The sequence below is a fragment of the Homalodisca vitripennis genome, chromosome 1 (assembly GCF_021130785.1).
Source record: "Homalodisca vitripennis isolate AUS2020 chromosome 1, UT_GWSS_2.1, whole genome shotgun sequence".
In the NCBI taxonomy this organism is placed as follows: domain Eukaryota; kingdom Metazoa; phylum Arthropoda; class Insecta; order Hemiptera; family Cicadellidae; genus Homalodisca; species Homalodisca vitripennis.
The window spans coordinates 119,339,026-119,352,351 of NC_060207.1; the positions used below are offsets into that span (position 1 = coordinate 119,339,026).

The window sequence follows — 13,326 nt, forward strand, 5'->3', positions numbered from 1 at the left end:
GCTTCAGGGTGGTCAAGCTCACTTTTTTCTAGTTAGCAATAGACAAGTAATGCTTATTTTGTTATGATGAAACCTCACAATACATGCTTTGTACATGCTTTTTAATAATATTTCATTTTTTGTACGCTGTAGTTGTTAATCATGGTTTTATTCTTCTTCGTCTATATAATTATTTCTATACTATTATATAACTTATCAAGTTTAAAGGTTTTATTTGTTCTAATTAAGAAGGAAATATTTAAGAATAACATACAGGATGTATGGGTCAGTATGATTTCTTCTCGCCAGCCATCCATTACATTAGTTTATCCTATCCCAAATGGAGTTAAGGTGGGGCGGAATCCCATTTACCTGTAATGCTAACATAAGGTACATTTTTTCAAAAACTACTAGGCCTATTGCTTTGAAATTTTTGCCAGTTGTTTATATGCCTTTCATACATAGCCTGAGTTTTTTTTAGGGAAGTTCTATAAAAAAAAAGTTATAATTTTTTTCCCGTAACACCTAAAATTTTTTGATTTTTTTGCAGATTTTATTTTTTTGTAACCAAATAAATTGACTTTGGACCACAAAAAAAACTCAGGGTATGTATAACTATTACCTAGATATTGTGTAAAAATTTGAACTCTCTATCTAAAGTATTTCCAGAGAAAATGTACCTTTTGTCCAAAAAAATAAAGATTTTCGGAAAACGGCATATTAGTAAAAATATTTAATTTTTTGCCTACCTAATACATTCCACGATCATATGATGGGGTTTCTTCTAAATTTTCTTCAAGTTTTCTTTTCCTCAGCTTCTCCTGTCTTCTAGCATTCCTAAAAAAATCAGAAATAGCCACTTCAGCCCTACGGATGCGCTCATTGTCCAAAAATTCCATTACCGAAATCATCCGCCGACCTGGTTCAATTCCCAAAGACTTCAAAACTTTGAATTTTGTGATGTTACCATCATTGTAACTGGCAATAGCTTCAAATACACCAAGTTCTAATGTTTTCAATGACACAAAGTTGTTTTTGGGTATTCTAGTCCATATAACACTGTTGACACTCTCATTCACATTTTGTGTCTAGCCGTGAATACATTTTTTCAATAAATCGCGACTAACCAATGCCTTAAAAGTAGGTTGTATTGCCTTCATTCTCTGGCAAATTGTTTTGGTGCTTATACACTTTTCCCTCAGCTTTGGCCTTATTGTATTTACACCATGATGTATTACCTTCTGGGCACAACCGATGTTCCGGCTTTTCGTCGGAGGACCCTACGTGACAAAACAATGCCCATATAACTTGTCGCATACCATCCACAGTTTTGTTCTCTTTTATGGCCTTCCCATAATAAGACTGAATTTGGTCTATTTTTTTGTCTGTGAGGCGATTCTTGCCTCCCAATGTCTTTCCATCATCAAGTTTCTGATTTTTCATATCATTTTTCAATCTCCGTAATCTTGAACCCATTCTCTTACACACGTGATTCACGCATTCTAATTTTTTAATTTTTGTGTTTCCATAGGGATTTAATTGAATAACACTATCAAAGCTGTTGCTGTCCCCATCACCAAGGTAACTGGTGTATCTTACCTTATATTTTTTCCTCAGATCTTAGAAAAATCCGCCTTATACCAGCGCCTTCCATGCTGCCGCTCGAGCCTTTATGATTAGCAGTACAGGAATCGTCGTGTTTATCTTAGTCCAAGCAAACACAGTACTTGGATAATACTTCCACATCCAATACTTTGCCACTATCTATACTTGTGCAAGTTACTACACCATTTAGGGACTGGTGACCTCGACGCTGCCACGTACCATCAAAACCGGCAGATATGTCTCGGGGCTCTAATATAACGCCAGGTGTGTTCCTCATTTCTTCTTCAATGATTATTTTATTTTCTTCCACTGCACCTTCTACAGCATTCTTCATGGAGTCAAATGCTACCTTCTTACATTGTTCATGAATTATGGCGTTATATAAAGCAAACTTTGTAGGAGGTTGCGGTAAGTTTAGAATTCCACAGAGAGTTTGTCCCGCTAGTAACCCTTTACCGATACATCGTAGCCCATACACTAGCCTCATGTTCAAATCAAAAAATGTTTTGTTTACATCAGGAACTTTAATTTCCTTTGTATTGGTAAAATTTACAGAAAAGTCACAGTGGGAACAATACAATACCAATTTAGAGGCCAGACCAACATGGTTTTCAGAACTAATTTGTAGTCATTCTGTTTACAGTTTTTACAAAGTGTGTTTTGCAACAATTGTTCTGATAAAATACTAAGATCAATGATTTCATTCTTATAACTAGGTTCACTATCAAACTTGGCATACCCTGAGAAGTCAATCTTTTTCTTCGAACTAGATTCCTTTTTTTGCTTGGCATTACCAGGCACAGGCAATAATGTTGGATTTGAGCTTTCAACAGGCACTACTTTCTTTTTACCACGACCACCAACACCCTTCCTACTTTTAGTTACCTTATAAGTAGGCCTTGGCATGATAAATAAACCAATAAACACAACTCACTTCAAAACTAAAAAGATTCCACTTGAAATAAACGAGAAAATCACAGCAGAAAGGTTATATTATTGATCAGGACTGTTTATTGTTTTCACAGCTGACAGACAGCACATTATGCAGTCGTGCCAACATAGAAAACAATAATGAAGAAGTATTAGAAGCAGGGGGAAAGCAAAGTAGTATATACAAAAATGTCACTGCGCGTGAGAAATGAAAAGAGGCCTCTGTATTCATTTGTTTCGATTTTTTTTAATAAATTGCCTAATAGTAATACCTATGTGTTATATATCACTATGTTCGTAAAAAAATATCTTTCAACTAATAAAATAAAAAAAAAATGTAAAAAGTTCAATTTTGACCTTACCGCCTCCCCTTAACTCCGGGCCTGCACGCTCCGTTGTGACGTCACGAATGGTGACTGAGAATCTGAACTGTGCCCTTTTGTAAAGCATTACGGAGACCCGCATTCGTGCTCTATTACTGACCTAGTTCGATACCTATTGCTTAATATATATATATATATATATATATATATATATATATATATATATATATATATATATATACATACATATATATACACACTATATATAATTTTGATCTGCATTAATGAGGGAATAAAATGATACATTTCTTTTCTCATGTTGTTTTGCTGACATTTTTTAGTTCGTCTCTTATATTTTAAACTTTGTAATATGTATTTAACATTCTTTGCTTAATTGTTTATCAGTTTGTTGCAAAATTAGACACACGTTCTTTTACGACATCAAATGAGATATTTCATATTAAAAACATGTAGTTATATGTAAATTGTACCATTTTTCAGACATCTCTAACTTATAAATGTCCAATAATTGTATCTTGAACTTCTTGAGATAAATTCTTCGTGCAATTTTATAATATATGCACACTTAAATAGTTTTAAACTGTCCACAAATATACACACTATTTCAAGTTAAGGCTTCTTCCATCTACCACGGCTTATAATAGATAAATATTGGCTTATATCCTTAATTGGTATTTCTTCAATAGTTAACTCTTTATCATTAATAATAATGTCTCTGCAATCTGAACACTTATGTGAATTTATTATATATACATATATATATATATATATATATATATATATATATATATATATATATATATATATATATATATATATATATATATATATATATATATATCAAGCTCATGTATTCGTTTTCAGACGAGTCAAATTTTTACTGTATCTAGTTTCCTTCGGTAATTGGAATATTATAAGAGCTTCTAATTAATTGTAAAACATGTCTGGATTTTTACTAAAATTACAAAAAACCATTATTTGATCGTGTTCGAATATTTCAATTATTTTTATTTGTGAAGTCAATTTTGGATTGTCTTTCTTCAGGTATTTTCTACTTTTTCGTTCTAAATATGTAACATGTAACTGGGTCAATTTTTAAATAATGTAGGAAACTATCCATCTCTAAATTCTGGAACTTCCTTTTTACAGATAATAACTGTTTCTTCGTTATTACTTTTACACAATCTTCTCTAGCTATATCGAATATAATCTTAATACATAATTTTTATTAGGTTTAAAATCGGTAACTCATATTTGCCTTAAATTATTATTTAGTGGCAATCTTCATACCGACTTTAGTTTTGTTCCATCATAATTAGAATTGCAGTCTAGAACACAACACTTTCGCGGCATATTTAATGGAATATTCGTATTTACTTACCGGTACGTAACTGTAAAATAATTACAGTAATTGCGTTCATGTTAGACAAATAATGACCATTAGTTATTCATTCAGTCACTAATGAAACAACATACTTTACTACCAAAGCAAATGCACTGTTGTGTTGTGAATACAAGCAAGCGCGGTGCAGATGCCTATGCGACAAGTCAGCCACCGTTCGTGTAGTATTGGTGGTGGGGAAACAGTCTGCTGACCCGGAGTTCACACTGGCTCCGGTTTGAGCCACGGATTTAGTATCTAATGACAGGTTATACTTACGTTTCTGTGTTAATATTTGTCTCTATACAACTTTTAACTATTGATTTAATTTCCTGTAGATTTCTATATTATTGATTGTAAAGAAATAAAAAATTCAAAGGAATAAGCCAGTAAATATCTATTAATCCCATTAATGTGAACCTACCAAACATGAGGCTAAATACTCTTCACTTGAACCTTTAAATTGCTAAAAAGAATATTTACTAAGTTTATCTCTAAAGCCCCAATAGTAAAACAAGCATGAAGATTTTAAAATCATATCATGGTGAAATGATAGGGGCAGTCATTCATAATTTTAAAGTCTCAATCCAAAATGGCACATTTTCCGAGGGATTTAAAATAGCCAAGATTAGGCCTATCTACAAAAAGGGGTGAGAGGTAGGTATGCAACTATCACCCAATCTCCTATTGCCTGCTTTTTCCAATTTATTAGAACAAGCTTTCTGTAAGCAGCTGGTAATGTACCTGGAGAATAATAACAAACTTAGCCCTCTTTGAGTTAATGCAAAATTGAATTTCAGCAGTTGATACTTTCAAAACTGTAATAACAAAATTTCAATATTTGAGTAATTCATTTTACTGTATTAATGCAAATCTCTTACAACAAGAAAATTAAACAAGTTTATACTACATGCTGTATAAAAATTTGGTTTTAACAGGATCACAAATGTCCAAGTTATACATTTTCAAAGTTGCAATTTTGAAAAGTGTCAAAAACCGGTAAAATATTCTGTTGTTTTCCAAGTAAAAACTAGAAGTTATTGTTAGTAAATAATTTGTTGTAAAAATAATTAGCATGTAAAAATAAACATGCTAAATTTTAATGTCTCTCGTTTTTAGTATGTAAGTTCAAACTCAGGTATGTATACTTTTTGAACGAGAGTACATGGAGTCCGTTACGCCAATTATCGGGTTGTATAAAAGGCTGCTCAATTGTTATAATGTATAAATATAATTTTGACTAAGGAGGGAATCATGTAAATTACCTATTCTCTGTTTCAAAATATTCAAATGTTTCAAAATGTAATGAATTATTACAGCTTTTAATTTACTGTCGAATATCAGTCTTCCTGGGACAAATTTTATTATTAACAGGAGAACTTGATAAATCTTAATTTGATTGACTCACGGACGTGTGTTAAAAGTGGTTGTTACAAAGAGGGACTTGCAAAAGCGGGAACAGATGAGTTTTTCTAACTGAAAAAAATATTTAAAAGAGAGAAAAATAAAGAGCTTGTTAGGTGGACTGTTATTGTTGAAATAAGTGATACATTAGATACTTGAGTCGACAGTATGTTAAACATATTTTCTAAGGATTTAAACATACTATCCAATCGGGAGGGCTGGTCCAAGATATATTTAAGTGTATATATTTATGAGATTTAGTGAGTAACAGATGGAATCCATTTGGTAAAGTAGTCCCTTGAGCTGCCTGTCCAATTTTGATCGATATGTGGGTTGTGGATGGAGGGGGGGGGACATGGCAAAAAGCAAACATGATCTCCTGCTTCCAAACTCTATGCACTATATTATTGCTGGATATTTTAATTTAGTAAAACAAATGTACTGTTTGATCTAATTAGTAACTAGCCTTGTTTACGAGAATATTAATTAGTTAATAGTAAATAGTTAATTTTTTAAATTTCAAAATGTCTGTTCCTTTCGGGATAGCCCTCGTATTTATGAACAACACTCAGATGAAGGTTACCAACAAATCGCGAACATTAAAACGTAACTCCAAATACTCATTACTCTTCCAGTGTCGTGTCATTTCGGTGGAGAGCAAGCTAAAATTAATTAGAAATGTGCAAGTTATTTAAGAAACACCATGAAACATGTTAAAAGATTTAATTACCTTATCAATTAAGCATAAAATCTCATTTGATGTAATCAATATGTTTGTAGTATATATAGAAAAGTTAACTAATTTAAATACAAGACTTACGAGGTAGCAGCAAATGGGGTCCAATAACAAACAACACACTCAGAATTATTTGTCAACAATTTATATCTTAATATAGTGTTTCAAGTAAAATGTTTATTTTAAAAGACAGAAGTGCGTCTGAGTAATATTTTGAAGTAGATTTGAAAATGGTTAGAAGTTCAATATACGTTTTGTAAAATGCTACATTTGTATTTTCAGTATGGATTTTGTATTAGTTTGTGAGTATAATTATTTATTTGTAACATAGTAACACACGCATGCATGCGCACATATCATATGACATTCAAATACATGTAATCTTACAACAGGATATAAGGATTGATTATAACAAGTAAAGTCTGCCTTGTTCCTCTTTATTGATAATATAGAACATTCATATTGATATAACCTAACCATTATAAAAAGTATAAAGCTTTTGGAAGACTCTCATAAAATCTAAGTTCATTAGCTATCAGTCTTTAAACAAACATTGCTGTGAGAACAAAATTCTCGATAAGGCATAGCTTGGTTAAAATATATTTTATATTTTAAATCCAATATATTAAGCGTTTTATATTTGTATGAGGAATATTGAAATATTCCCAAGCACTTGTTGTTACATTTTAGAACATTATAATTTGTTTGTTTGGTTGGCAATGTTATGCCTTAACCACTGCCTTGCCAGTGTTGTCTCCTTTGAGCATTCCCGATAAAGGCTTCAGGCATCTTGGAGAACCCCTCTGTGACTGTCTCCTTGTATACGAGTTTACCCTGAAATCATCATACATTGATACAATACTGTATTATTAGACTAATCTAATCTAACCTAACAGTTTCTAATGTGATTAAAAATGTCACCTTGAGTTTGCTACCACAGTCTAGAATGAGACTAGCGTCACATAGATGCAGCAATCAAGGCTGTGCCTGGAAATTGCTATTGTGGATGGTCTATAACTTTCTAGAGCTTGTTGGAGTTGACGTGCTATGGAGGCTTTGTCTTTATGATCCTATGATCCATTGAAATGTGGCTTACTCTTAATTTTTCTAGAGTTGTGCTCAGTCTCGATTTATCATTTCAATTACAATTATATTAAAATCTATCAAAGCACCATCTATCTATAGTTAGATGGTGAATTTCCTAATGTCACGATTGAAGCTTCCAATGTTTCTTGTACAGACTAAATCAGGCAGAGTGAAGCCTAGAGAGGGAAGGGTTGACAGTCAGCAACTCGGAACCCTATCTCACACGAGTAGTCTTCCCCACTCATGGTTCAACTAAACTGAACTGAATACAGACTGCTCTACAATAGAAGCGTCACTGAACAATGAATGTACTTCACTTGAAGAAGCAATTGATAGTGACAACACTCAATTTTGTGTGTACTTACATGCTCTCATGAGGACAATAGATAATATACTTTATTTTTACATTCCTTAAGAATTATAATTGTTTTAAAACAATGGTATAATTTAGGTATAATGAGTGTCAAAATTCCATTGATATTTTCAATTTAAGAATCCATCAATTGAATAAAAAGGATGGTGTAGCAACCATCTTCTTAGCTATCTCTTCATGGCATTACAACTGTATGCTTTCAGATTCAAACGCAAGATTTGATGCATTCAGGCAGGGCAGTAAAAAGCTTGGATCCTATGTATGATGAACACTCTGAACACAGTGCCATTCTGTGTGCTGGTAAAGCAACATCTGCAGCCCGGCAAGTGTTGTGTGTGTGCAGGTCTCTACACATTGTCAAGTTTTAATTGTATGCATACATTATCACTTGAAGTATGTATAGAGACACCACGGTTATTATTCAAAGCTCAATAAAGATGTTTCTACAAGTTTCTAAGATTTTGTCCTACTAAAATGCGGATGCACTTTTATTGGAGAATAAGGATTCTTTGTAAATTTGTTTTACTAGAGTTGCCCAATGCTAAAAGACAGTAGCGGAGGTGAATTAAAAAAACTGCATAGTATGCAGTTGAGTTTCTAGGTCGCTTGTAGACTTAATATTTTTACAACATAAAGTCCTGTGGTCAGCTTTTTGAAAAGGTTGTTAACATGTGTGGTCCATTTGAGACTGCTGTCAACTGCAATACTCAAGTATTTGGCTACATCCGAAGCTTCAATGTTTGGCAGCACTCCTACTCCACAATATTTCACAATGTTTTCTGAGTTCCTTGGCTCGCATTTACCACTAGGTTGTCGTGGCAGTACTGAACAGCCATCTCCCTTGCTACGTAAGCTGATATTTCTAGGCCACCAAATATAAGTGGTATTCAATTGCTTTGGGTGAGTCTCAATGGATGTGACTGATCGGCTCAAGTTAGTATTTTTAAGAGAAGTTAGTAGTGATTTTAAATTGAAGAATTGGCTAATGTTTATTTCATGGAAAACAAAAGTACTGGGACATTGTTTGAGGGTAAAATTTTAAATTGATTTACAAACTTAGGAGAGCAACTACATATTGAGATAAAATGGACACGTTTTTTAGGATGAGTTTATGCAATTCAAATGAATGAAGATTAGAAACTAGTTAAACATAAGGTATTGTGATTATATTAGGTATCTCACTCTGAAACACTGCCAGTTTAAGAGTTTTCTTTCAGAAATCAAGAGTGAATATCCAAGTACCATATCATTTAGCTAAGCTAAGGAAGATTTCTGAAAAGATTTTTGAACAACATCAAGCTTACTACATGTTCATGGTATAACAGCCCAATTTATATTTTTTCATTTAATTATTTTCTACTTGAAACTTCAAAGCTGAAAAATTGTTTATAATATTTGTTTTAACATATAAACGTGTTCAGAACAAAAGAAACACAACCATATTGTCTGTCAATAAAATACATGTGAAAGTTCTTGGCACACCTACACATTTTTCATGTACAGTACAAACACTACCACTGCTAGATATATACTAACCAATGCTTGTTGTGTTCTTTTTAAACATGTTATCATTACAAAATGTACAAAACTATAAAAATACCTCTTGTATCCACTGCAAGTTCTGTTTGATGCCCTCCATCCAGCGATCCATCCAGCGCCAGACATGAAACCCTTCCATACGCAGTTGGTTCATCACAAGAGCCATCTGTATCACAGGTGCTGGCACCACAGATAAATATTACTTACATTTCAGAAACTGAATCCAATTTTTGTGTGGGAAAAAACACATTTACATCTAATAGGATTCAGTTATGTTACAAATGTAATTACATTTAAAAAATAAAGCGTTTTAAACTTGTCTTTTATTACAACTATGTGTCGAGTCCATGTTACTAATCAGCTCTCTGTAACAAGGAATTGCATTGTTGACTATTTTGCTTGTTAATTGATTCTTTGTAACACATTATTTGGTAACATAATAAAATTTTAGATTATAGTTTGATCTAAACTATCCAGACGATGACTATTCAGATTTGGTTCTATTAAGACTGGTTATAGACCATTTTATATTATGGAAACAAAATATAACTGGTAAAAGCCCTCTTTAACAGGTTGACTGCCATTAGTACCATATATGGTACTCAGTAGTTTACACCCTGGGGCCGTGAGTACCATATTTGGTACTCACCACACTGAAAAATCTGACATATTTATTTGTTTTTTTAAGCAATAAATAGATTAAGTGTTTTTTTTTTTAGAATGGTCTTTCTTTAAAAAACCCGTGTTTAAGCTTTTTATCACTTTAGCAAGTAATTTTATGTTTCAGTTATGTGACAGTTTCCAGCACTTTGCTTTGTTTATTTTTCAGTTGAAGGGATTTATTTGTTGGTTATGTTTACTTGTTGACAATGCACTAGTGCAACTTAAAAATGGATCATTTTTAGGCTAACAACAGACAATTGTAATAATTCTTTATGTAGTGTAAATATGTACTGCAATATGTCTGATTTGTGAATACCATACTGCTGACAGTTTTGGTGCAGAGAGACGTCAGATCTGATCACATCAGCTGAGCCACCAATATAGAAGCATGTCTACTGCGAGTCTATACCTCTTTTTTTTATTTAAACTAATTGTTTAACGTCAGCTTTATTATATCTAGCAATTCTTTTGGTACATCATGAACATAATAAACAATTATATGTTGAAGATGAAAAATATCCGTTTCTATTTTGAAGATTAAACCATTTTTAAGTTAATACATAACATTTTTCTGAATTTTTTAATATTTTTTTCTGAACAATATTAGCAACTTGAGAGCACATCTTATTCATTGTCATATCTTTTGGCACAACCTTGACTACTGCTCGCTTTGTTTCTAAATGGTTTAATGTTTTGTTTTCTGTAACCACTTTGGCAATATTCCCTTCAACTAAAATAAAAAGTAAAAAATTGTGATTCCGACGCTAGCAAATAATTATCTGGCCTAGCATGAGATATGTGATAAGAAGATTATCATATATTTATTTTCCAAAATATTTTATGTAGAGGTTTCAACTATATTAAATTATTAGAAATAATTCCTGTATAGACCATAAATCTGTACATCGGAATTGAGTTCATAGGCTAGTGCAATAATATTGTTGTAATGACAAAACAAAATAATGATATATACAAAATTTGAATATAAAAACTAAAAATCATAATTATTTAGTAATAATTAGAAAATCCTTGGTAAAGTAAATTCAGATATACCATTCATGTTGGTGTGAATGACTAAATTGCCTTATGTATAGTAAAAAAATCCTTGTTTGAACATATTAAAAAAATAGTAGTCAGGGTGGATCAACAGGTAAAATGAGGAGGGCCATAAATGCAGAGTAAATCTTTTACCTTTAGGTATAGAGTTGATATCGTTATTGTATGATGATATTGATCCACACACAGATATTCTACCATAGGTTTTCATCTGGTATAGAACATGTGAACTGATTTCACCACCAACCTAGAAACAAAGAATTAATAGTAATATTTTATTCACATACACATATCAACAACACAACTTTATTAAATGTCAAATATGTTATTTGTTGTATGTATAAAGTACACTTAAATAGCATTATCCATTTCACATTGTTGTTATGTTCATCACTTTAATTACATGGTACATGGGCTATAAAGCTTACATTTACATGGTTTTTATTTTGTTTTTTGGTGCCATTAAATAATTATTAATCTATTATAACCTTATAAATAGTGGCATTAAAATTATTTACATTATTTGAATCAACTAGATTAACATTCCTTTATTAACCCTCTAAGTGGCGGTAATATGTTGCTGGAATGGCGGGCTATTTTTCAGAGTCAAGCAGGACTATCTTATAATTTAAAAATAAAATGCAAATTCTAATATGAGCAATGCTTGTTATATATCAATTTTTTCGTAATAAACTACAGAATAACATAGTATAGTTATTTTTTACATACTTTAACCTTTTTTTATGATATCCACACAAATGTTCAAAAAAACGTTTTTTTCTCCACCAAACTTTTTATTTTTACGTTCTGTAACTTTAAAAATGTCATTCCTAGGATATTATGTTAAATGCAACCTTTATTCACAATTTAATTCTAAACAAAAAACCTTCAATAATATTTTTTCTATTTACAACACTGTAAAAGTTATATGGGAAAAACTGAATCTAGAAAAAACACTTTTTCTAGTCAGAATCGCTAGAAGTTGTTTGCCTTTTCCTCCCTTTCCCTCAGTAAAAAAAAAAACAGACCGCGGGAGAAAACTTAAGATTATTGGTACTTTGGGATTATACCGACCACACCAGTGTGAAGAACACAAAAATATAAATTTATAGAAACAAACATGATAGAACAAAAAAACAACTCTTTAACTACAAAATTAAAAACTTACAAGCATTTCCAGGTATTGTAATTGGTATTGTTGTCTCTGTTATCTTTCTAGAGAATCCCGGTTACGGCAGGCCGCGCGGCATCACATGATTTGCACGGTACATAATTGCCTTTCCATTACAATTCAATTTATATTTCTGATCAGCCCCTCTAGAATTTGATATTTTACTGATAGGTACTATCTCGAGGGATGTTTTTCTTTCGTTGACATCAGCGCGGGGCAGCACCATTTTGGGTGGCGGAATGAGATCAAGAATAAAAACAAGTTTTGAGTGTTTTTTCAATAAAGAGTTTAGTTTTAGTTTGGTAATGTTTGTTTTTGTTGAATTTTAGTGTTTGGAGAAATGTAGAGGTAAAACACGGAAGTACAACAAAGCGACGCGACTCTGCAATCACGTTATCTACTAGATCGCTCGACTTTGACCTCTGTCTGAGGATGGGGAGGGGTTTGTTTTATATTGACGAAATATTGTTTTACGCTAATCTAGTAATGAGTAAAAGCAAAATGTCAAATAACGATTCATGTCTGGGTGTGGTCGGTATAATCCCAAAGTACCGGATTATTTCAGTTAGTACCAATGATTATTTCATCGTGATGTTGATGATACTATATGAAATGTATTTGAAATTTAGTGGTGAACGCAACTGTGCAAACTAGGCGTAAAAATAATTATCGGTTGCCTAGCAATAAGCGGCAATGTGAAGCGACTTCTAAGACGTCACTTGCCACGTCACGGCGGCGTAAATAGAACGTCTCAGACGTCGCTTGCCACTTAGAGGGTTAAATTACCACTTTATTTATCAAATACTCCTTCAGTTCTTGTTTGAACTAAAAATATTGTTATCTAATTTTATTAGTTGAGATGTCTTACTAAAGTTTTGTTCCAGTACTTAATGGTTTCTTAGCTTAAAATTTTTTATATATATATATATATATATATATATATATATATATATATATATATATATATATAAATTATAATGGGATATATCCGGAAAAGAATATAGTCCTACTGTTTTAAAAAATCTTTAATATTTTTCTTAACCAAATCTTATTCTATCA

At 32.0% G+C, this 13,326-nt stretch overlaps 1 protein-coding gene across 1 annotated transcript in view; it reads right to left on the bottom strand.

The window, feature by feature from the left end:
- Positions 1-6,800: 6,800 nt before the first annotated feature.
- Positions 6,801-13,326, bottom strand: part of LOC124370488 (prostaglandin reductase 1-like) — a 35,246-nt gene continuing 28,720 nt past the window's right edge. The window contains 4 exon segments of the mRNA XM_046828785.1: positions 6,801-7,149; positions 7,151-7,213; positions 9,439-9,557; positions 11,232-11,343. Of these exon segments, the coding sequence (XP_046684741.1) occupies positions 7,102-7,149; positions 7,151-7,213; positions 9,439-9,557; positions 11,232-11,343 (342 nt within the window). The 3' untranslated portion in view covers positions 6,801-7,101.